Source organism: Salmo salar, chromosome ssa23 (assembly GCF_905237065.1).
Source record: "Salmo salar chromosome ssa23, Ssal_v3.1, whole genome shotgun sequence".
In the NCBI taxonomy this organism is placed as follows: Eukaryota; Metazoa; Chordata; class Actinopteri; order Salmoniformes; family Salmonidae; genus Salmo; species Salmo salar.
In genome coordinates this window covers 42352512-42377813 of record NC_059464.1, presented here as the reverse complement: position 1 = coordinate 42377813, position 25302 = coordinate 42352512, and the positions used below count along the sequence as shown (strand labels likewise).

The 25302-nt window shown below is 43.3% G+C and overlaps 2 protein-coding genes across 3 annotated transcripts; both read right to left on the bottom strand.

Moving 5' to 3' along the window:
• Window positions 1-3332: 3332 nt before the first annotated feature.
• Window positions 3333-14799, bottom strand: LOC106584653 (apoptosis-enhancing nuclease). 2 transcript variants are annotated; one of them, XM_014170148.2, is made up of 4 exons: window positions 14591-14799; window positions 8840-9556; window positions 5240-5440; window positions 3333-5060 (listed from the first exon to the last, which is right to left on the bottom strand). In XM_014170148.2, the coding sequence occupies exons 2-4, from the start codon at window positions 9542-9544 to the stop codon at window positions 4860-4862; spliced, it is 1107 nt and encodes a 368-aa protein (XP_014025623.2). In that variant the 5' UTR covers window positions 9545-9556; window positions 14591-14799; the 3' UTR covers window positions 3333-4859. The 2 variants fall into 2 exon arrangements, with proteins under 2 accessions (XP_014025623.2, XP_014025622.2); XM_014170147.2 differs by lacking the exon at window positions 14591-14799 and adding an exon at window positions 10121-10201.
• Window positions 14800-16691: 1892 nt separating this feature from the next.
• LOC106584651 (protein disulfide-isomerase A3) lies at window positions 16692-24820 on the bottom strand. Its single transcript, XM_014170146.2, has 13 exons — window positions 24509-24820; window positions 22887-22965; window positions 22585-22702; window positions 22368-22475; window positions 22112-22241; window positions 20202-20318; window positions 19792-19917; window positions 19330-19512; window positions 18549-18657; window positions 18173-18301; window positions 18010-18089; window positions 17834-17891; window positions 16692-17181 (listed from the first exon to the last, which is right to left on the bottom strand). Exons 1-13 carry the CDS (start codon window positions 24640-24642, stop codon window positions 17071-17073), a joined length of 1482 nt encoding a protein of 493 aa, XP_014025621.1. The 5' UTR covers window positions 24643-24820; the 3' UTR covers window positions 16692-17070.
• Window positions 24821-25302: the final 482 nt, after the last annotated feature.

The window sequence follows — 25302 nt, the reverse complement described above, 5'->3', positions numbered from 1 at the left end:
GGTGGGGAAATTAATGACTTAGGAAGTAAAGGAGAGAGCTACAGGTCGAAGCATGTGTGTTACAGTATAAAGCAGATGAAGGATATTTGGTAGTGAGCCCCTTCACCTCCAAAATGTCACTGATGCAATGGTGGAGCAGGAGTAATCTCTTAAACCAGGTCTGATCCGCTCAATGGGGGAGTTTGTGTGACGAAATCAACCCGGATGGCAGCACAATGCCAGGCTCCGTATTCCCATACTCAGGACTGGTGTGTGTGTGCGTGCGTGCGTGCAAACAGGCAGCGCCACAGATAGTGGCACCATATATAGTCAAAGGTCTCAAAGTATTTTGTACAGTAAAATGAGTAAACGATCGAAGAAAGACATCCAGCATCATGACTGGACATATTCTGAGTATATAATACACCTATATAATACACCTACTGTATATAATACACCTATATAATACACCTACTGTATATAATGCACCTATATAATAATACACCTACTGTACATAAACCTATATAATACACCTACTGTATATAATACACCTACTGTATATAATACACCTATATAATACAACTATATAATTTCTTTTTTTTTTATTTCACCTTTATTTAACCAGGTAGGCAAGTTGAGAACAAGTTCTCATTTACAATTGCAACCTGGCCAAGATAAAGCAAGCAGTTTGACACATACAACAACACAGAGTTACACATGGAGTAAAACAAAACATAGTCAATAATATAGTAGAAAAATAAGTCTATATACAAAGTGAGCAAATGAGGTGAGATAAGGGAGGTAAAGGCAAAAAAAGGCCATGGTGGCAAAGTAAATACAATATAGCAAGTAAAACACTGGAATGGTAGATTTGCAGTGGAAGATGGTGCAAAATAGAAATAATGGGGTGCAAAGGAGCAAAATACAGTAGGGGAAGAGGTAGTTGTTCGGGCTAAATTATAGATGGGCTATGTACAGGTGCAGTGATCTGTGAGCTGCTCTGACAGCTGGTGCTTAAAGCTAGTGAGGGAGATAAGTGTTTCCAGTTTGAGATTTTTGTAGTTAGTTCCAGTCATTGGCAGCAGAGAACTGGAAGGAGAGGCTTTGGGGGTGACCAGAGAGATATACCTGCTGGAGCGTGTGCTACAGGTGGGTGCTGCTATGGTGACCAGCGAGCTGAGATAAGGGGGAACTTTACCTAGCAGGGTCTTGTAGATGACCTGGAGCCAGTGGGTTTGGCGACGAGTATGAAGCGAGGGCCAGCCAAGGAGAGCGTACAGGTCGCAGTGGTGTGATAGACTGCATCCAATTTATTGAGTAGGGTATTGGAGGCTATTTTGTAAATGACATTGCCGAAGTCGAGGATTGGTAGGATGGTCAGTTTTACGAGGGTATGTTTGGCAGCATGAGGGAAAGATGCTTTGTTGCAAAATAGGAAGCCAATTCTAGATTAAACTTTGGATTGGAGATGTTTGATGCGAGTCTGGAAGGAGAGTTTACAGTCTAACCAGACACCTAGGTATTTGTAGTTGTCCACATATTCTAAGTCAGAACTGTCCAGAGTAGTGATGCTGGACGGGCAGGCTGGTGCAGGCAGCAATCGGTTGAAGAGCATGCATTTAGTTTTACTTGTATTTAAGAGCAGTTGGAGGCCACGGAAGGAGAGTTGTATGGCATTGAAGCTCGTCTGGAGGGTAGTTAACAGTGTCCAAAGAAGGGCCAGAAGTATACAGAATGGTGTCATCTGCGTAGAGGTGGATCAGAGACTCACCAGCAGCAAGAGTGACATCATTGAGGTATACAGAGAAAAGAGTCGTCTTGAGAATTGAACCCTGTGGCACCCCCATAGAGACTGCCAGAGGTCCGAACAACAGGCCCTCTGATTTGACACACTGAAGTCTATCAGAGAAGTATATAATGCACCTATATAATACACCTACTGTATATAATGCAACTATATAATACACCTACTGTATATAATGCACCTATATAATGCAACGACTGCGTGAATCAGGCCTTCATGGTCAAATTGCTGTAAAAAATAAAAAACACTACTAAAGGACACCAATAAGAATAGACTCGTTTGGGCCAAGAAACACGAGCAATGGACATTAGACTTTTGGAAATCTGTCCTTTGGTCTGATGAGTCCAAATTTGAGACTCTGGGTTCCAACCGCCGTGTCTTTGTGAGACGCAGAGTAGGTGAACGGATAATCTCTGCATGTATGGTTCCCACCGTGAAGCATGGAGGCGGAGGTGTGATGGTGCTTTGCTGGTGACACTGGCAGTGATTTATTTAAAATTCAAGGACTTAATCAGCATGGCTACTACAGCATTCTGCAGCGATACGGCATCTCATCTGGTTTGTGATTAGTGGGACTATCATTTGTTTTTCAACAGGACTATGAACCAGAACACACCTCCAGGCTGTGTAAGGGCAATTTGACCGAGGAGAGTGATGGAGTGCTGCATCAGATGACCTGGCCTCCACAATCACCTGACCTCAACCCAATTGAGATGGTTTGGGATGAGTTGGACCGCAGAGTGAAGGAAAAGCAGCCAACAAGTGCTCAGCATATGTGGGAACTTGAAGAGAAGCATTAGAAAAGCATTCCTCATTAAGCTGTTTGAGAGAATGCCAAGTGTGCCAAGCTGTTATCAAGGCAAAGGGTGGCTACTTGAAGAATCTCAAATATATTTTGATTTGTTTAACACTTTTTTGGTTACTACATGATTCCATATGTGTTGTTTCATAGTTTTGATGTCTTCACTATTAATCTACAATGTAGAAAATAGTACAAAATTCAGAAAAACCCTTGAATGAGTAGGTGTCCAAACTTGTGACAGGTACTGTAGGTCTGACGAATCATGCTGCAGCATACAGCAAGAATGGGCACTGCAGCACCTGCCCAAGACCAGTCTGCTCGTCCGTTTAACATCAGTGGATATTTGATTTCCCATAGTGACTGCATCTGCAGTCTTGCCTTTCACCTGAACAACCTATAGGGCTTCTAGAGGAAAGCTGATTATATGGAAGACAAGAAGACATACATTTGACATGTCACCAAGGGTTTTGAAACAAAAAGATTGAAACCATTTTTTACGGCTTGCACTCCCACATAGCTGCTTATATTTGAGGGTAAAAACAAAAAACAAGTGGGAGTCAGGAAGTCAGTATTAAATAGGAAACAAAGGCTTGAGACTGGGGACAAAGTATGTGTTCAGATGTGGAACATTTACAATTCTAAATTCAGAAGACGTGTTCGTCGGTCAAGATTCCAAAAGAGAAAATGAAAGAAATAAAAAAAACAATTAATTTAAGTTTAAGTCCAGTTCAGACAGTGCACAATACATTTAGTAGATTATTTTTATTTGAATATATTGATATTCAATTAGGGCACAGCAGGACCTTCCTGGAGTAGCAGCAGAAAACATCAAGGTGGCAGTATAGTTCACTATTTGGTGATTGAAGTCAAACAACTTTAATAAGTTCAATATACAGCATTTACTCTAAAAGTACAAGAGGTAACATTCTGCTTAACACCCTCTTCAAGGAGGTTGGTGGCACCTTAATTGGGGAGGATGGGCTCGTGGTAATGGCTGGAGTGGAATGGTATCAAATACACATCAAACACATGGTTTCCATGGTTTTGATGCCATTCCAAAGGCTCCATTCCAGCCATTAATATGAGCTGTCCTCCCCTCAACAGCCTCCATTGTTTTGGACTGAGTGTACGTCCAGACAAAACTATGATTTCACCTTGCATAAAACCTAAGTCCAGAACATTGCATGTGGATTTAAAGTTAAATGCCTTTAACAGCAGCATTTTTACTCAAATTCAACATTTCTTTCCACAAAATGAACACAATCGTGTCCGCAACATCATGATTATTCAAATCACAACTTCAAACTCCATGCAAATATTTTCACAACACAATATTCTGTTTGATACTTCCAAACCACGTTTAAAAATAAGTTACGTTTCATATCCGATTAGCACTAGTATCTGCAAGTCAACTTCGACACACACAGGCTGTATCCCAATTATCATCATGCCAACTTCTTAATTCCTTCCCCCTACTTTCCCAGTTCAAATCACCAGGAGATTAACAATTCCTCAAAGCCAATTTCCTAATATATGTATTTACTATAGACAACCTCGTGAAAGGATAAGATGCATAGCTTACATTTTACCAACATATTTCAGTTTCAAGTGCAAAAACCATCAATAACATCCATTTTAGCAAAAGGTGTGCAAGCACCTGCATGTCCGTTGCCCACATTCAAACTGGGAGGAGTTGTTGTGCCTTTGTGGGCATAAAAGTCGACGTGTGCCCGTCCATTTAAATTCCCACGCCAAAATTCATTCAGCTGCAAGTTTGACTGGGGCTGTGTAGGTAGAGCATTGTTAGGCCACTCATTTTGAAAATCAATGGAACCGTACCCATTCTTGACGTTGAACCACTTGACTGTACCCCAGACCTTTGTTGCAATGACCCACTGGTTCTGTATGGTTTGGTACAGCATGGTGCTTGCAATGCCAGGATTGTGGGTTCGATTCCCAGGGCCACTCATAAACAAAAATGTGCGCACTTGACTAAGTCGCTTTGGATAAAAGCATCTGCCGGGCTGAACACTGCAGGCTACACCAAATGGATGAAGAGACAACCCCTCCCAGCTTGGATGATTTGGAATTAATAACCATAGTCAGAAAAACACTGTTACTGACTAAACCATACTGCCAGGCTTGGCAACTTGAATCATTTGACTTATCACCTCCAGCCTTCTCACCGACTGTCCTCCAGCCTTCTCACCGACTGTCCTCCAGCCTTCTCACCGACTGTCCTCCAGCCTTCTCACCGACTGTCCTCCAGCCTTCTCACCGACTGTCCTCAGTCAAGTCCTCTGGCCAGTATTGGTCCTGCATGTAGTGGTTTGAGGTAGTGGGGTCTGGGAGAGTGCCAATGTCCCAGTCCCTCATTCTCTCTCGCATGTCCTGTTCCCACTCCCTCTCCACTAGTTTATACAAGTCCAAAGAAGCCAGAGCATCCTCCACTGAACTGTGGCCCTTTCTTCCAACCTGTTAGGAAAGAGAAAGATCATTGGTCATCATAGAGTCAAACGACAAAGTTTGACACCACCTGACCAACCCAAACACTGTCAAGGCTGTTATGATCTATCCATCTATTCAGATCTCTAACCTGAAGATGCTTTTAAAAATGGTCACCAAAAAACACCGAGACGGCAGGGAGCACTCACCTGGATTTTCCTGTTTAGGAGGCCGTTTGTCAGGATCTTGAGTGAGACGCAGCGCTTTGTGGGGAAGCCAGCCAGTTGTCTGAGCAGACGCGTGCCACTGGTGTCCCTGATCATGTGACCTGGGTGTGTCAAGTCTAAGACCTGGAAGTCGTTATACAGAGCGTGGCCGATCACTACTTTCCCCTCCAGTATTCGTAGTATCTGGACAAGGAAAGCAGACTGGTTAGTATTGGTGTCCATTACTATTGGGGCGGCAGGTAGTCTAGTGGTTAGAGTGTAGAGGTGACAGGTAGTCTAGTGGTTAGAGTGTAGAGGTGGCAGGTAGTCTAGTGGTTAGAGTGTAGAGGTGACAGGTAGTCTAGTGGTTAGAGTGTAGAGGTGACAGGTAGTCTAGTGGTTAGAGTGTAGAGGTGGCAGGTAGACTAGTGGTTAGAGTGTAGAGGTGGCAGGTAGACTAGTGGTTAGAGTGTAGAGATGACAGGTAGTCTAGTGGTTAGAGTGTAGAGGTGACAGGTAGTCTAGTGGTTAGAGTGTAGAGGTGACAGGTAGTCTAGTGGTTAGAGTGTAGAGGTGACAGGTAGTCTAGTGGTTAGAGTGTAGAGGTGACAGGTAGTCTAGTGGTTAGAGTGTAGAGGTGACAGGTAGTCTAGTGGTTAGAGTGTAGAGGTGGCAGGTAGACTAGTGGTTAGAGTGTAGAGGTGACAGGTAGTCTAGTGGTTAGAGTGTAGAGGTGGCAGGTAGCCTAGTGGTTAGAGTGTAGAGGTGGCAGGTAATCTAGTGGTTAGAGTGTAGAGGTGACAGGTAGCCTAGTGGTTATAGTGTAGAGGTGGCAGGTAGTCTAGTGGTTAGAGTGTAGAGGTGACAGGTAGTCTAGTGGTTAGAGTGTAGAGGTGACAGGTAGTCTAGTGGTTAGAGTGTAGAGGTGACAGGTAGTCTAGTGGTTAGAGTGTAGAGGTGACAGGTAGCCTAGTGGTTAGTGTAGAGGTGGCAGGTAGTCTAGTGGTTAGAGTGTAGAGGTGACAGGTAGTCTAGTGGTTAGAGTGTAGAGGTGACAGGTAGTCTAGTGGTTAGAGTGTAGAGGTGACAGGTAGTCTAGTGGTTAGAGTGTAGAGGTGACAGGTAGTCTAGTGGTTAGAGTGTAGAGGTGACAGGTAGACTAGTGGTTAGAGTGTAGAGGCGGCAGGTAGTCTAGTGGTTAGAGTGTAGAGGCGGCAGGTAGTCTAGTGGTTAGAGTGTAGAGGTGACAGGTAGACTAGTGGTTAGAGTGTAGAGGTGACAGGTAGCCTAGTGGTTAGTGTAGAGGTGGCAGGTAGTCTAGTGGTTAGAGTGTAGAGGTGGCAGGTAGCCTAGTGGTTAGAGTGTAGAGGTGACAGGTAGTCTAGTGGTTAGAGTGTAGAGGTGACAGGTAGCCTAGTGGTTAGAGTGTAGAGGTGACAGGTAGCCTAGTGGTTAGTGTAGAGGTGGCAGGTAGTCTAGTGGTTAGAGTGTAGAGGTGGCAGGTAGCCTAGTGGTTAGAGTGTAGAGGTGACAGGTAGTCTAGTGGTTAGAGTGTAGAGGTGGCAGGTAGTCTAGTGGTTAGAGTGTAGAGGTGGCAGGTAGTCTAGTGGTTAGAGTGTAGAGGTGACAGGTAGCCTAGTGGTTAGAGTGTAGAGGTGGCAGGTAGTCTAGTGGTTAGAGTGTAGAGGTGGCAGGTAGCCTAGTGGTTAGAGTGTAGAGGTGACAGGTAGTCTAGTGGTTAGAGTGTAGAGGTGACAGGTAGTCTAGTGGTTAGAGTGTAGAGGTGGCAGGTAGCCTAGTGGTTAGAGTGTAGAGGTGACAGGTAGTCTAGTGGTTAGAGTGTAGAGGTGACAGGTAGCCTAGTGGTTAGAGTGTAGAGGTGACAGGTAGTCTAGTGGTTAGAGTGTAGAGGTGACAGGTAGTCTAGTGGTTAGAGTGTAGAGGTGACAGGTAGTCTAGTGGTTAGAGTGTAGAGGTGACAGGTAGTCTAGTGGTTAGAGTGTAGAGGTGACAGGTAGCCTAGTGGTTAGAGTGTAGAGGTGACAGGTAGCCTAGTGGTTAGAGTGTAGAGGTGACAGGTAGCCGCGTGGTTAGAGTGTAGAGCTGACAGGTAGTCTAGTGGTTAGAGTGTAGAGGTGGCAGGTAGTCTAGTGGTTAGAGTGTAGAGGTGACAGGTAGCCTAGTGGTTAGAGTGTAGAGGTGACAGGTAGTCTAGTGGTTAGAGTGTAGAGGTGGCAGGTAGCCTAGTGGTTAGAGTGTAGAGGTGACAGGTAGCCTAGCGATTAGATTGTAGAGGCGGCAGGTAGCCTAGTGGTTAGAGTGTAGAGGTGACAGGTAGCCTAGTGGTCAGAGTGTAGAGGTGACAGGTAGCCGCGTGGTTAGAGTGTAGAGGTGACAGGTAGTCTAGTGGTTAGAGTGTAGAGGTGACAGGTAGACTAGTGGTTAGAGTGTAGAGGTGACAGGTAGACTAGTGGTTAGAGTGTAGAGGTGACAGGTAGTCTAGTGGTTAGAGTGTAGAGATGACAGGTAGTCTAGTGGTTAGAGTGTAGAGGTGACAGGTAGACTAGTGGTTAGAGTGTTGAGGTGACAGGTAGTCTAGTGGTTAGAGTGTAGAGGTGACAGGTAGTCTAGTGGTTAGAGTGTAGAGGTGACAGGTAGCCTAGTGGTTAGAGTGTAGAGGTGACAGGTAGCCTAGTGGTTAGAGTGTAGAGGTGACAGGTAGCCGCGTGGTTAGAGTGTAGAGGTGACAGGTAGCCTAGTGGTTAGAGTGTTGAGGTGACAGGTAGCCTAGTGGTTAGAGTGTAGAGGTGACAGGTAGTCTAGTGGTTAGAGTGTAGAGGTGGCAGGTAGCCTAGTGGTTAGAGTGTAGAGGTGACAGGTAGCCTAGTGGTTAGAGTGTAGAGGTGACAGGTAGTCTAGTGGTTAGAGTGTAGAGGTGGCAGGTAGCCTAGTGGTTAGAGTGTAGAGGTGACAGGTAGTCTAGTGGTTAGAGTGTTGAGGTGACAGGTAGCCTAGTGGTTAGAGTGTAGAGGTGACAGGTAGCCTAGTGGTTAGAGTGTAGAGGTGGCAGGTAGTCTAGTGGTTAGAGTGTAGAGGTGACAGGTAGTCTAGTGGTTAGAGTGTAGGGGCGACAGGTAGTCTAGTGGTTAGAGTGTAGAGGCGGCAGGTAGCCTAGTGGTTAGAGTGTAGAGGTGACAGGTAGCCTAGTGGTCAGAGTGTTGGGCCAGTAACTGAAAGGTTGCTAGATCGAATCCCCGAGCTGACAAGGTAGAAATCTGTAATTCTGCCCCTGAACAAGGCAGTTAACCCACTCTTCATAGGCTGTCATTGTAAATAAGAATGTTCTTAACTGACTTGCCTATTTTAATAACGGTTCAATTTAAATAATTACCAACGAGAGTATGCACACAAAATAACCAAAATTATTCAGCTAAATCATAAATGGCTGCCTTTGCACACATCCTTTCCTTTGAAACCAACAGTTGAAACCTTTGTCCAGTTGGGCTTTCTAGCATACAGACTGCTCTGCTCTTTTCCCACAAAGTAAAGGACTCAAAAGAAGAGTTAATGCCAAAGCCAGGTGGTTATGGTGTCATTGCTCACCTCGGTCCTAGCCTCTGGGAAGGGCAGAGCGTTCTGGAAGTGGTGCCTCTGGATGCCACTCCAACGGGTCCTGTAGTCGGTCACAGGCTGGCACGGACAGATGTACTTATCGTACAGGACGTTGCCATGGTAATCCACCAAGCTACAGCGTGCCAATTCACTAGTGCGCCCACCTAGCCCAGTGCCAACCATCTCACAGTCTATAGCCACCACATTGGTCGGGCACATGTTGTGGCAGGAAGAACGGTGTCCACTAGCTGGTGGGCTGGCCTCAGACAAGAACCCACTGTCCACCTCCCATCGTTCACTCAAAGCAGCCGCAACCAGCTTTTTGCCTACTGAAGTCTGCAGGTTGGCAACCCTGTTGCCCCCAGAAGCAGCTATCAGAGAACCCTGTACAATAGGGGTTACTCCACATTTAGCTAAACTAGTCCATGAGTCTGTGGGTTTTAGGGTGCTACCAACTTCTAGACAGGTGTGCCTCTCAGGTAATTTGTCCAGCGTTTCAATGTTTTCCTCTGTCCCTTTCCTTGGATTGTTGATTTTATTATTTTTTTTATGCTTCTTCCGTGTTTTGGCGTTCTCTACAGTATGGAGGAGCGTGGCTTTCCGGGATAAATATCTATACTTGTAGATCAGTCCCCAATAATTGCGATGGGTTTTACTTCCAATTGAAGTCCCTGCTTCAAACATTGTTCTTGCCATGTAGTATCATATCTGCAACAAAGAAAATGTTGCTAACTCACTAATAAAATATAATTAAAAAAACGCTAAATAGATATGCAAGTAGAGAATCAGCAACTTGTACCTCACATCGTTACTTAAAAGGAAAACACCACAACAAAGCTGGAGTATTTGTTTCATTAGTCCACTGATGATAACAGTCCCAAAATGTTTACACTTCACTGTATTTGGAAAGTTCTACATCTTGAAAACTTGAACGCTGATAAGCAAAAGATTTTGGGACTGTATCAGTGAACGAATGAAACAAATATTAAAAAGATAGTTTGAGTGGTATTTTCCTTTAAGAGTAGACATGCCAAAGATACACGTGTGTTTTACCATGACCCGAACACTAGCAACATCGTATCTGTCATCATAGGCTAAGCTAACGTGCGTGCTCTGACGACGTGTATTCAACGTGGCAAAAATCACATGAACAATCAAAATGCCGTCAAACCATAACCATACGATACATGCTTAGCTAACTTGATAAAGACATTGACTAACAAACGCTTTGCAAACAAATAATATCCTAAAACATTGGTAGCACACCATTACCTCTACTGACATGTGCACCCGTCCGGAAAACTCAACAAATGTTAATAACTTGGCACTGATTGGCTCGTACGCTGGTAAATCCCGCCTTTGGGTTCGCGCTCAACTCTGATTGGATTATATAATATACATTTCGTGTATTTCTACCAATCAAAGAAGAATACCAACTCCTGACCCGCTGTCAGTCATTTTACGGAAAAACATCCACGCCAACAAAATGTATTGAAAAACCGCAACAATGTTGCCCTCTACTGGAGAGGAAGAACAGTTAGTTACTTTATCAATAATCCTCCACCATTCAAATCTGATTCAAACCGATTGAAACACTGAGTACGGTTACATGCACACAATAATGTGAATATTGTGGATAGTCAGATTAATATAATAGTTTGATTAAAACGTTTACATGCGTTGCAATTACCTTAACCTTAAATAAATGTTCAATACAAATAAATAAAAAGAAAAACTATTTCCTTAAACCATCCTGTTTAAATGGACACATCTGAAATCAGGCTACCTGATGGCACTCTGATAAATGCAGAACATCGCTAATCAAATTTCTACCACAGCTACAGTACCATCCCAGGATGTGCCATCCCAGGCACCAGGAAGTACCATCCCAGGCACCAGGAAGTACCATCTCAGGCACCAGGAAATACCATGTCAGGCTGTACCATTCCAGGCAGTATCATCTCAGGCTGTACCATCCCAGGCAGTACCATCTCAGGCACCAGGAAGTACCATCTCAGGCTGTACCATGTCAGGCAGTACCATCCCAGGCAGTACCACAAAAAGTGACGTTGGCTGATGAAGAGTATCTCATAGAACAAAACATATAAGATATCCTAAGCCTGTGTTTACCACAGACCTTATTTTCCGCGTTTATCCAAAAACCTTTAAGAAAAAACGCCCTTCGTTTCCATGTAGGCTTTGTCCTACGAACCATGGCGGGGATAGTGCCTATAAAAGATGCAATTTCTATTTATCTCTATAGTAGTAGGCTCTATGTCCAGGGCATCAAATTAACACCAGCCAAATGCGGGCATATTTAATTATTGGCGGGTAAGAATGTCTAATTTACCAGCCAGGTTGGTGGGTGGTCAACTTGCAGGGCTCTATAGTGCGAGCATCACATTTGCGAATAAAAATGGTCAACAGCCAAAAATGAGCCCATGTGCGAGTTGTGATTTATTGTAGAAAAATGCTGCAGTAGCTGTTTTCAAAGTATTTCTGCTGTGTTGCTTCATTGCTGCTAATTGCACAAATAAATACGAATCCTATATCCCACCTCAGGCAGCAACATCCTCTCATTGTTCTATCTGTGACAACACTGCCTGGCAGGAGAGCTATATGCTCTGAGTGAAGTGCTGATAGATTCATGTTTTGGAGGTGCTGTGCACAGACATAAAAGTTGGTCTTATTTACTCTAAAGTGTACAATGTGAGACTTTGTTTGCGTGTTTCTTGGCTCTTTATATTGTTTTGTCGACAAGCTCGATTGTTTTTCAACGTTAGTTTGAGTCTGCTGCTGCAACTGATAGTGAAGAGATGCCCTAGCAGTCAGATCCCAAATCTCACAGACACACCTCACACGACTGGAGTGGCCCCGTTACCACGGTAACCTCCCGCCCTTAAAGGGGCAGCTGAACATTTTGTCTCATCTAATATTTTTGTTAAAAGACACTGGTCATAAAACACTGGTCATTTCTTGTTTTAGAAACATTACAAAGAATGTACATCTGTTTTTTGTTTTTTGGGGGAACGTAATCTGAGTGGCCTGCCACAGTGGCTGGTGAAACAAAAACTACATTTTTGCCCCTGTCCTGTGTTTGTATGAACCAGTGATGAGTCGCTCACCCCCTACTGACCAGGTCAGTTAAGAACAAATTCTTATTTACAATGAAGGCCTGTTTACAGATGGGCTATTTACAGGTGCAGTGATCTGTGAACTGCTCTGACAGCTGGTGCTTGAAGTTAGTGAGGGAAATATGAGTCCAGCTTCAGTGATTTTTGCAATTCGTTCCAGTCATTGGCAGCCTAGAACTGGAAGGAAAGGCGGCCAAAGGAGGAATTGGCTTTGGGGGTGACCAGTGAAATATACCTGCTGGAGCGAGTGCTACGGCTGGGTGCTGCTATGGTGACCAGTGAGCTGAGATAACGCGGGGCTTTACCTAGCAAAGACTTATAGATGACCTGGAGCCAGTGGGTTTGTCGACGAATACGAAGCGAGGGCCAGCCAACGAGAACATACAGGTCGCAGTGGTGGGTAGTATACGGGGCTTTGGTGACAAAATGGATGGCACTGTGATAGACTGCATCCAATTTGCTGAGTAGAGCGTTGGAGGCTATTTTGTGAATGACGTCGCCGAAGTCAAGGATCGGTAGGATAGTCAGTTTTACAAGGGTATGTTTGGCAGCATGAGTGAAGGATGCTTTGTTGCGAAATAGGAAGCCAATTCTAGATTTAATTTTGGATTGGAGATGCTTAATGTGAGTCTGGAAGGAGAGTTTACAGTCTAACCAGACACATAGGCATTTGTAAATGTCCACATATTCTAAGTCAGAACCGTCCAGAGTAGTGATGCTGGACTGGCGGGCAGGTGCTGGTAGCGATCGGTTGAAGAGCATGCATTTAGTTTTACTTGCATTTAAGAGCAGTTGGAGGCCACGGAAGGAGAGTTGTATGGCGTTGAAGCTCGTCTGGAGGGTAGTTAACACAGTGTCCAAAGAAGGGCCAGAAGTATACAGAATGGTGTCGTCTGCGTAGAGGTGGATCAGAGAATCACCAGCAGAATGTGGCCACTGACAGAGTCGAAAGTCTTAGCCAGCTCTATGAATACAGCTGCACAGTATTGTCTCTTATCGATGGCGGTTATAATATCGTTTAGGACCTTGAGCGTGGCTGAGGGGCACCCATGACCAGCTCGGAAACCAGATTGCATAGCGGAGAATGTACGGTGGGATTCGAAGTGGTCGGTAATCTGTTTGTTAAATTGGTTTTCGAAGACCTTAGAAAGGCAGGGTAGGATAGATATAGGTCTGTAACAGTTTGGGTTTAGAGTGTCTCCCTCTTTGAAGAGGGGGATGACCGCGGCAGCTTTCCAATCTTTGGGGATCTCAGACGATACAAAAGAGAGGTTGAACAGGCTAGTAATAGGGGTTGCATCAATTTCGGCAGATCATTTTAGAAAGAGAGTGTCCAGATTGTCTAGGCCTGCTGATTTGTAGGGGTCCAGATTTTGCAGCTCTTTCAGCACATCAGCTGTATGGATTTGGGTGAAGGAGAAATGGGGAAGGCTTGGGAAAGTTGCTATGGGGGGTGCAGGGCTGTTGACCAGGGTAGGGGTGGCCAGGTGGAAAGCATGGCTAGCCGTAGAAAAATGCTTATTGAAATTCTCAATTATCGTGGATTTATCAGTGGGGACAGTGTTTCCTAGCCTCAGTGCAGTGGGCAGCTGCTCTTATTCTCCATGGACTTTAGTGTCCCAGAACTTTTTGGAGTTTGTGCTGCAGGATGCAAATTTCTGATTGAAAAAGCTAGCCTTTGCTTTCCTAACTGATGTGTATATTGGTTCCTAACTTCCCTGAAAAGTTGCATGGGGGTTGTACCTGGTAGGTTCATTATTGATAATTTGTGTGAGAATGAGGGCATCAAGCTTAGATTGTAGGATGGCCGGGGTGTTAAGCATGTCCCAGTTTAGGTCACCTAACAGCACAGCTCTGAAGATAGATGGGGGGCAATCAATTCACATATAGTGTCCAGGGCACAGCTGGGGGCAGAAGGTGGTCTACAGCAAGCGTCAATGGTGAGAGACTTGTTTCTGGAAAGGTGGATTTTTAAAGTAGAAGCTCAAATTGTTTGGGCACAGACCTGGATAGTAAGACAGAACTCTGCAGGCTATGGTAAAGAATGTCTAGCCGCTCGAGAGCGCCCTTACCTGCCGATCTATAAATGATGTCTCCGTAATCTAGCATGGGTAGGATGGTTATCTGAATCAGGGTTAGTTTGGCAGCTGGGGTGAAAGAGGAGCGATCACGGTAGAGGAAACCAACTCTCGATTTAACTTTAGCCTGCAGATTTGATATGTACCAGACATGGGGAGACAACCAGTGCAGACGGTAAACGGATCGCCAGGTGGAATCCAAGCAGCAGTGCAGCAGGCAACGGGAGTAGGTGTCACCCACTTGGGAGAAGCTTTTATTTCTGGAGGCAGATTTCTTGTAGAAAATGCCAGTCTCTGAACAGCAGGAGGGAGCTTCAAGGCCGCTGGGTTTGGGTGGGGTAGACTGCTGTTTGTTGGGCTCAAAGGCTTCGACACCTCTCGCTTCACATCAGTGCTAATTGAAGTTGTATCTCTTTGCCCAAGCAAGATTGGTAGCTTTCAGTCCTTATAAAGTAAAATATATCATTGTAATGTATTTTTCTTCTTGGCATTTGAAAGTAAAAAATAGCTTCAGACTAAGCATTACTCACTCAGTTCCAGGTTGGATGGTGTTTTCAGGTTTCTGTTTGTTTCCCAGAACATTTGCTGTATAGTTTGGGAATAATCCTTGGGTGTAAGAAGCATTCCAGGTAATATCGTCCAAAATCAGGTTGTAGGTTTGGAGTTTTGATTTGGAGTGAAGGTTATGTTGTTTAGTTAAATCCTTTGACGTATTGTTGATTTCTCCATTTTTAATTTAACAAAAATGCACTGGATTTGTTGAAAAGTGATACTAAATTTACTGAGTGTACAAAATATTAAGAACACCTTCCTAATATTGAGTGCACCTACTACCCCGTTCATAGGCACTGAAATATTTTGTCTTGCCCATTCACCCTCTGACACACGTCTCAAGGCTTAAAAATCCTTCTTTAACCTGTCTCCTCACCTTCATCTACACTGATTAAAGTGGATTTAACAAGTGACATCAATAAGGGATCATAGTTTTCACCTGGATTCACCAGGTCAGTCTGTCATGGAAACAGCAGGTGTTTATGTCTTGTACACTAAGTGTATATCATGCAAATTTTGACAAGGTGGAAGATATATACTGAATTTATACTGTTTTTCACATATTTGTTCATTGGTTTATTAATATGTTGATGCCTTTGATTAAGAGTAAAAATATAAACTTGTTTTACTCCATTGTTTGTAAACAATATAATTGTACAAATAAATTGTTGGTTGCATAAATAATGATTAAATGTTACATGAAATGTAAATATGAAATAGCAAAACCGAATGAAAACCCCTTTGTTAATAAGTATTGGCATTAATTCACTTAACGAGGCATGGAATAATAAATGTATTTTAGATGTTTGAAATAGCAGTAGGTGATTTGAGTCATGCTTCTTCAGTAGTGAAATAAATACAATTAGCTCTTGAATGTTGTAAAAAAAAAAATTGTTTCTAAATACTGGAGGGATGTATGATGGTTAATAAAATTGTTCATAGACCAATTTTTGATACTGTGTCCATGAGTATGCAAGCACGTTTGAGCTCCCAAGTGGCGCATCGGTCTAAGGCACTGCATCTCAGTGCTTGAGGTATCACTACAGACCCTGGTTCAATTCCAGGTTGTATCGATCCCAGTCCCATAGGGCAGCGCACGTCGTCCAGGTTAGGGTTTGGCTGGTGTAGGCCGTCATGGTAAATAAGAATGTGTTCTTAAATGACTTGCCTAGTTGAATAAAGGTTAAATAAAATGTTGACATTACATTTAAGTCATTTCACCTTTTAAATCAGAACCAAATGTAGATGTCGGGCATAGTCATCTTTTCAACAACTTTTTCCTAGGTGGGAAAACCCAGGGTCAGGTAATCATGGCTGGATCAATTCCATTTTGACTTCCAGAAAATCAGTTGTGAAATTTAGGGTGTTTTGTCTGTCTTGCCAGTGTCTCTTCCCTGCACCACCATTCACTTCATTAGGGATTGTCAGTGGTCACAGCAGAATTTCACACCTCTGCTCTGGGATCAATGAAATTATACAGCAACATCTACAAAGTGTAAACTATTCACTTGCTTTGAGCTGCAAGGCAGTATTCACAAGAGGAAAATACACCATGACTTTACTTTAGTACAAAGACAGAGCACATTGGCGTCTGGAAGTGGCCTCTTTACAATCAATGCCAGTTTCCTGGAAACAAGCCTATAGCAGGACAAAAACATCCTTTCGGTAGCTCTGTTGAGCATGCATTTCAGTCCAGGAGTAAGCTCACTGTGTCCAGGAAACTGTCCCGTTAAAAGTGCAACACACTACATTTATAGAATGGGTCCTGTGTTACTTAATTTATCCTTTAATTAGGCAAGTCAGTTAAATTCGTATTTACAATGACAGCCTACCCCGGCCAAACCCTAACGACGCCGGGACAATTGTGTGCCGCCCTATGCGACTCCCAATTACTGCCGGTTGTGATACAGCCTGGAATCGAACCAGGGCCTTTAGTGTCGCCTCTAGCAGAGATGCAGTGCCTTAGACCGATGCACCAATCATGAAGAATATGGTTTCTTTAGATCACAACCCCTCCCCCTCAACAATCCTCAAGGAATTCAGAAACGAGCCGCAATTCATAAATTCAAACAAAACATATTGGTTTTGTGGGCCTTTTTATTTCACAATCCTTTCAAATGTACAAAAACAAAGACGTGGTACAAAATAAAAGGAATTCACCATAACTCCCCTCTTCCAGAAATAATAAACGAATAGATGACTGGAAATTGGTATTGTACCAAAGTGCATCAGAGGTACAGACAGACCAGGGGAAATAATCTCAATTTCATTGAGACAAAAAAAATTAAAAAAAAATTCAGGCAGGCCCTGGACACCACCGCCACTTTCCACAGTGTTCGCAGAGCGGCAGGACCCTCATCTCAACTGGGCTCAGAGCATTCTGTAGTTCACTAAAGATTGGAATATAATTTAGTTGTCAGTGTTTTCCCTCCTCGGAATGTTGGCTCCAGTTGAGCTTTTATAGCTCGTTCTTCTTCTTCTTCTTGGACGTCTCCTCTTCCTGAGCCACCAGGGGGTTGGTGGCCTCCTTCTTCAGGTAGGAGATGAAGTCACTGACCTCGCGACCTCCCTGAAAAAAAAAAAAAAACATCGACAAGCCAGGTTAGCTGCAGCATCAATGTGACACAATAAGTCCTACATGTGAGTGAGAGTATCCTTGGAATCTTCTATGAGCAAGAAAATTATAACACATGCATTTATAAATAATTTTTTTTACAACTAAACCAAGCTAGACCAAAGCAGTTGTTTCAAATGGGAACAAATGAGTTGTAGTTGGGAGAACAAGCAGCAGCTAGCGAGATCCTATTTGCGTATTCTACTCTACATTTGCATATTTCTGTTAGGGAACGCCTACTCTGTGAAGAGCATGTGTGCAATAACTCAATTTGCCTTTTCACTCCTAAACAATTACATTTTTTTGTTTTGTTTCTTTACTTTGGCAAAGAGTGAAGTCTACAAAAAATATTAAATAAAAACTTAGTCCACCCTGTTTATAGCAGATTCTAGTTTTGGGAACAGAAAAAAACAGTATTGAGATCCAACGTTGTTTCACCGATGAGAAAATGAGCAGAGCGTCAACCAAGATCCATCTGGTTCCATCTTCTCCCACCGGCAACCAATGGGCTTCCTTACGTCACCAAGCGGATGGTTCACATTTATACATCCTGTGAAATATCTGGGTCATTGTTCTATCTGGGGTTGTGTGTATACTCGGGACAAACCTCGTATTTCTTCGGGCTCATTTTCTGTCCAGCTGGAGCGAAGAAGATGGTGGGGAATCTGAAACAGGGAAATTAAAAGCATGATGATGATTAGGGTGCAACAGACATGACATGTACAGCGCCTGCACGTCAAACACTTCCTAAATAGTTAGGACTGTTGGAGATGTATCACTCACCCTCTGACTTCGTATTGGGATGGTACGTCATTGGCTGTAGCGTCCATCTTTGCGATAACAATGTTGGGATCACTGGACAGCTGCGAGGTAGAAGGGGGGGGTTAGTTTCACATGCCAATGTAGAACGGCCATAATCACATCATTTCAAGTCAGTAGCCCTTACCTTCTCTCCCAGCTCTTTCCACTTGGGCTCCAGGCTCTTGCAGTGGCCACACCAGGGGGCGTAGAACTCAATCAGCACGTCCTTGTCCTCCTCGTTCACAATGGCGTCAAAGTTCTCAGCCACCACAGTCTGGAGGACAACAAAGGATGGAAAGGGTTGACCTTGGAGAGAATTGTTTACACATAAACCTTGAAAGAACCCATGCCTCTTCATGGAGTAAAACAGGGACATCTGTCAGACAGCGCAACACAAACATAGATCCTCCCCCAACACACTGCTCCAATTGGAAACCATGGAGTTGCTGCTTCGATTACACATTTTGTCCGATTTGAGAGGACACAAAAGCTTGCAACGCCCGTCTCATGCGCCGACTCACCTTGACTGGGCCGTCGTTGTTCTCAGGGATGGGCTCAGACTTGAGGTAACGCTTCAGCTTGCCGTCGAAGTAGTCCTGCAGGAAACGCTCCAGGGCCTTGCCGTCACGCCTGTGTAAAAACCCAAGACATTGTACTGAATCAGTAGAGAAATAAAAACCAGACACAGGAAGTTTCTACCTCTAGGAGGGTACCATGACCCGTTAGAGCTGCTATATTCAGTGGAAAGTGTACATTTAACTTGCTGGTACTAAGACATTACATGTGTATCAATTTTTGTCTGCTTCTAAACTGTGGTCTTGGCTGATAAACTCTGCAACAAAGGATAAAATGTCAAACTTGGCGACAAAGCCCCAGGTTTAACATTTTTCAAGGGATGCTTGAAAGTCTTACTTGAGTTCTATGGCAGATTAGACTGAGTGAGAGCACACGCACAACAGTAAGTAAATTGGGGCGGCAGGTAGCCTAGTGGTTAGAGCGTTGGACTTGTAACCGAAAGGTTGCAAGATCGAATCCCTGAGCTGACAAGGTAAACATCTGTCGTTCTGTCCCTGAACAAGGCAGTTAACCCACTGTTCCTAGGCTGTCATTGAAAATAAGAATTTGTTCTTAACTGACTTGCCTGAAAAAGAAAAAAAAATGCCCTAGTTAAATAACAGGAAGCACTTGTATGATCAATAAACTGTTAACCAGTAAATTATCAACCAATGTCCATCACCCTATCCTAAGGGATACCATGTCCCAAGTGCCATTTGGAGTTACGTGGTGATGAGTGACACTTACGAGAACTCCTCGGTCATGACGTATTTGTCTCCCTTGGCGGTGCGGATACCGACCACAGGCAGCTCCCCGGAGCTGGCATCCAGGCCCATCTCAGCGATGTCTTGGCTAAAGCTGTTCTTGCTGGCCACGGCAAAGTTCAGCTTGTTCCCCTGATCCAGGAAACCCTTGGCCACCTTCATTACCCTATAGACAGTGAGAGTGAGTTGGGTTCATGTATATAACAACGAGTTGGAACATTTATCATGCATCCCAAATAGGCCACTGAAACGCAAATCTGTTCCAAATCTCCATTGAACATGCTTTACCATCTGCGTCTAGGAAACCAGCCTTCAGAGTACACAAAATGAGGTAGAAGTTGAGTCTTGGGACTGACAGCTGGAGAGATTCCACTTTAACAAAACATAGCACACGAGACAAAAGGGTTCCCTCCTGGGAATAAGTGTTATTTATTAGGGACCCTACCGGTTCCTCCAGTAGTTGGAGCCCTTGGGGTTCTTCTCGTAGTCCACATCATAGTAGGCTACCAGCAGATCCTTGCCCTTCATTTGGTCCTTGTTGTCGTCAGTCATGTGGGGGCACATTCCAAAGCTGACGGGGAAAGAGAAAAACAGTGTAAGAGGTACAACTTGTTTCATAAATGTCAGCATGCAAAACGCAGTAGACGTAGAGGTACAACTTGTCAAGAAAAAAACACCACCCCCTGATTCTAGACCGTGGGATTGAAAAGAGAGGGAAAAAGCCTGCTCTTGACAGAGAAACTGGTCTTAACTGGTCCATGTGTCTCCCAAGAATTAATTCAATAAGAATCCCTTCAAATCTGCCTAAATGGTTCATCAGTGCCAAAAGGGAGAAAATATTGAGGTAAAACTCACATGTTGTCCTGGATGAACTGCTTGATCTTGGCGTTGGTGAATGTGTCCTCGCTGAACTTGACACTGCCCTCTTCAAATTTGTTGTTGAGGCGTGATGGACGGAACAGAATGATTCCCCTGCAATAAAACACAACACAAGATACTGGCGTCAGATAACACATCAAACAAGAAAACGCAAACATAATGAGCATTATTAAACAGGGACGCAAACTGGTGAGGGTCCAAAAAGATGACACTTCATTTTTGCACTGAAACATGCAAAATAAATGCAGGTTTTAACTAATTAAACAACAAAAGATTATAATCTACATGATCAGTCTCTGTGTGTAAAATAAAAAGTGGTTCATGTGAACTGAACTCAAAGCTAAAAAAAATCCAATAGTATTTGTTGCCTAGACTTTACTGCAAATGACACTCAAGGCTTGAGAAAAAAAACAATACACTAATATTGCAGTTACCATGACAGCCTTTATAATAGAACGCTTGTGACCACACACACACCTAAATATTGCACTTGTGAATTTTTTTAAATCTTAAAGTAGAAATAGAATTGCTATTATAGTGGCCACTATAGTAGACATCTATCAAGTGCACAAGGCTACATGTGTGCAAAATTAAAGTTCAGAGTATAAAATGAAATAACCACCCCCTCACACACACACAAAAGTAATACCTGTGTGCTACACTGCACGTTATTACACTGTACACTGTCTGCCTGTGGGCATCTGTTCTACAATGTGCCAGCAGAGCATGATACCCTTTGTTGGCATAATTGATCTATTTCAGGCAGAGAGTACACCTGGCATACCTCTTTATTCACTGTATTGAAAGAGGGAAAGTGTGGTGTTCCTTTCACCTCTATTGACATCCAGCATAAGCCAGGCCCAGCTCCAGCTACACTTGATCCCTGAATCCACTTGTTTAACAAGCAACACCTCATTTTCACCTAATTCTCTCATTATGAAAATTAGCCACATACTGTAGGGGGAAAACATTAGATCACAGATAGTAGTTAACATTTCACACAGATTACCAGGGTCCAGTAAGCAGCTAGCGCGTTATAACTTGAGGAACGGCAAGGAGTCGTATACCAGTTAATACTATAGCGAATTGGTTAGGTTACTAACGTTAGCTCATCTGATGTTGTAACGTTAGCTAGCTAGCTGTCTGACTTCATTAGCCAGCTAATTTTCAAACAATAGACTCAATTATTTGATCAGCTAAGTTAGCTAATGTTGCTCAACATTTATCTGGCTAGCTTATGGAGAATTCGATCCAGCTAACAAGATACTTAATGCTAATACTTGTTCCACCACTCTTTCTCCCTCATCTCAAACTTTCCAAATGCCAGTTGTTTTTCAGTTACAGCGCATGAAGAAAGTTTCATCACCTTCATTCACCCCAGTCTCCGTGGTCAGGCTTCTCACCTACCTCTTCGTTATCGTTCAGAGGATGCGCTGCTGTAAATTAACTGGCAAACTGCCTTTGCACCCTACTGTTGTCTTTCCAGAGCGCGCGCTGATTCTGTAACTAGCAAATTGGTTGTCTCTTCAGTTGCATGCTGCATTCTGTTATGTGAACGATTGGCTGAGCCTTGGATACAGCAAGTATTGCTCCAAATGTGCATCACTCGTTCGCTTACAGCCAAGAGTGAGCCAAAAGCCCCCCCCCCCCTAAACTTCTCATCAGATTTACACGATTCACATACGTCACCTATTTTGGATTCAAAACAGCAAATTTCACCAACAGGTGACTAGTTTGTGTCCCTGATTAAAGTGACAGTTCACTTAAAATACAAGTTAATGTGATTTTCCACTTACCTTACACCTACAGTGAAGAAATCATGTTTGTATTTTGAGTGAACCATCCCTTTACAGGGATGAAGAAGCCAGTAATCAGAGAACACTCACTCTCCCTCTACGCTGTGTTTCTGGAGAAGCTCCTCTGAGTTGGTGTGTGCAAAGCGGAAGGACTCTCGGAGGGCACTGGCCGACTTCAGGAACTCTGCTTTGGCTGGGCTTCCATCGTCGGCAAAGAAACCTGGACACGACAGACACAGGAAACACAGCATACAGTCACATATCAGACGACAAAGGCAAAACGTAGACATTTTAGTCATTTGGTATTCTTTATTCATGCAGAACTCAACTTTAAGGCAAAACCTACCCACAACACTTGCGTCACGGTCTCCGACATACTTTGTGAAATCTGCCTCGGTCTTGAGCTCCACGGAAGCTGGGCCGGCCTGCTTTTTAAGATGGCTGACAATTCCATCTGACAGAGAAACCATTGAAATACAGGGTCAAAAACATGCAATAGGTGGATGCCAGGCAGTGACTCAGCCCATCAGGACAAGAAGACATTGAATGTTAAGGCTAAATACCTGCAGTTCTGGGTCCATCGTAGGGACCAGCATCCTCTCCGTCTCTGAAGATCTTCAGTGTTGGGTAACCGCTGACTCCGTATTTCTGGCATACATTGTTGTGGACCGTGCAGTCGACCTAAAGCAAGATGTCAGGTGGCCATTACTTAGTGTGACCAAGGGCACAAACTGTGCAACTAGCTCAGTTTATAGAAACCTTATGGACGTGGCTGTCTTTACATGAGTGTAAATGAGTGTATTACACACACAACCTTTTCAGACCAAAAGGTCAAAATGTAAGGTGCATTAAGTGACTGAAGTACCTTGGCCAATCCGACGATGCCTTTCAGACGTGTGGCTGCCACCTCATACTCCGGAGCTAGTTTTTTACAGTGGCCACACCTACAGGACAAACAAGTGTGGTAAACTGATATCTGTAAAACAATAAAATCTTGGCCCTTATGTTGCCTTCCCAGGCAGTGAAGCCTTCAGGAGCTTAGCTTGAAATCTAGAGGAGTGGGAGTTAAAAGCAGGTGGAATTTGACACCACTGTGACAGATCAAATTGATGTGTAAATGGAAAAAGGAAATCCACATATTGCTTGAAAAATACAAACCTGAATGAAGATATCAAATCTGATCAACCATCTTGAAAAGGATAGATTGCTCTGATTATCTGAGGAAGCCCTGCTCAAGTTTGACAGCATTGTTGAACTATGTAAAGGTTTTGGGGACCAATCGGGAGTAGCCACCCAAGCTTCACTGGCCAATCATAAGGTTACAACTAAACAAATATTGTCAATGAGGTATAGAACCTAGCAGGGTCATAGCCAGAAGAGATCCAGCATTTGCCAAATTAACAGATTTGACAGGTTAGAAAAGCTTATGCAGCAGGTTAGGAGAATTAGGTTAAGGTTAGGACTAGCTTTAAATAAAATGCAAAAAAATATATATTTTGACAAACGCTGGATCCTTCTAGCAATGACCACGTAGCAGGCGTAAAAAAAGAAACGCCTGAGCAGAAGCCACATTTAGTTTAGTTGTATCCTTGAAATCCGGATGCATCAGAAGTGTGGCAACTCTGCTAAGGGTGGATCGTCACTCGTCATTACAGCCACAGTCATAATTATGGCTAAACCCCGCCCATTTCTATAATTTATCTTTTTAAAATCTGATCATAAACCTAACCCTACGTGTTTTGATTTCATCCATTTTTAAGATGGCCAATTTTTACTTTGTGGCTGCGTTAACTAGTGACAACCCAAAATAGAGGGTTACAACAGTGGCAGGCCAAGCGCCCGACGTCCTTATTGTTAACTTCATTTGTACGGTAATTTCCAATAGTAATAGCTAGTAATTTAGCCTTAAGGCCAAGTCTGAGTGGTAGACAAGATAACTTAGTAAACTAATGATCAAATAAACTACGAATTAGGCCATTTATTATTAAACATGAAACGTTCTGGATAGCCAGGCTCAACTAGTTAGCCATCTAGTTAGCCAACAAACCAGCAATGTCCAGACACCTAACTTAACTAGTTAGCGAACACATGTAATAACGCGTAGCAAAGTGCATTTAACAAATGGGAGCAGAAAAGAGTCACGGGGCTAGGCTGTGGCAAATTAGATAGCTCATAACAAGTTAGGAAGTGCATGGCTAACCATTATCAGCTAGGTAGCAGTACCTAGCTAACTAGATGCACAGTTGGGGGAAACAATTTGCTAACGTTAATACACGTTTATATACACACACATCCTCAAAAGGAGCATTAACCTTTTGGACAAGCCAATGTTATTCCTCTTGTGTGAGTAACTGAACAGTACAAACAAAGTAACGATAGTCAACTAGCTAACTGCGTCTGTTCACTGGAGATAAAAATTGTAACCATTTAGCTTCAGTATGTAGCTAACCTAGCCTGTAGCTAGCTATGCGTTTCTGTATAACTTACCACGGAGCGAAAAATTCCACGAGAATCATCCCGTGGTCTCCAATTTTACTGTCAAAATCGTCATCCGTGAATTCAATCACATCACTCGCCAGGGCAGCCCCGGCGAGAACAACAAAGAAAAACAATTTCAACATTGTAAAACGCGCCAACGTCTTCAATCCTGCAACAACAACAACAAAAAATTGGAGCAATTTGAAATGTAAAGCTTGTTTTTAATGGGAAAACCTCCTAATGTACAAAGGCTTTCTCGCTAGGCCCAATGTGGGAGGCACTGTTCGAAAGAGAAAGGGTCAGTGGAGAGGATGTGTATTACCGGGGCTTCTCAAAGTAACCCAAGTGTGGCATCTTACCATTGGAGTTTTGAACAGCGTCATACTGTCTTAATCAGCCAATAAGAGTCCGGCACACATTATTTCTTTGTTCACGACCAATCTCCATTCATCTCCTTGGCTTTATCGTCATTAATTATATTGAAGAGAAAAAAAAAATCATACTGATATTGATCACTTAGCTCAATTCATCAAAATACAGTAAAACAAACGTTATTTGTTTGAAAAATAACATACAATCACAGATATTAAAATAGTCTTTATTTTTATGTTCATTGCCTATTCATATCTGTTCATAATTTGTGTTTTTTCTCCCAAAAACTTTGCCTGTATCAGATGAGACAATACTGGCTTAAAAGAAAATCACTGCAGTATTTTAAACTGAGAGCCTGACAAAGCAAATCAAACATTATTTGTCACATGCGCCGAATACATGTGTAGACCTTACCGAGAAATGCTTACTTA

Bases quoted from the DNA above. Each gene is read 5' to 3' on its own strand.
- LOC106584651 (XM_014170146.2), bottom strand. From the start codon at position 24,642: ATGTTGAAATTGTTTTTCTTTGTTGTTCTCGCCGGGGCTGCCCTGGCG. The intron at 22,703-22,886 runs GTACTTCAGTCA...ATCTTGCTTTAG, and splicing joins GCATCGTCGGATTGGCCAAG to GTCGACTGCACGGTCCACAA. The intron at 20,319-22,111 runs GTGAGTGTTCTC...GTTTTATTGCAG, and splicing joins AAACACAGCGTAGAGGGAGA to GGGAATCATTCTGTTCCGTC.
- LOC106584653 (XM_014170148.2), bottom strand. From the start codon at position 9,544: ATGGCAAGAACAATGTTTGAAGCAGGGACTTCAATTGGAAGTAAAACC. The intron at 5,441-8,839 runs GTGAGCAATGAC...TTCCTTGTCCAG, and splicing joins TCCCAGAGGCTAGGACCGAG to ATACTACGAATACTGGAGGG. The intron at 5,061-5,239 runs GTGAGTGCTCCC...CTTTCCTAACAG, and splicing joins TCCTAAACAGGAAAATCCAG to GTTGGAAGAAAGGGCCACAG.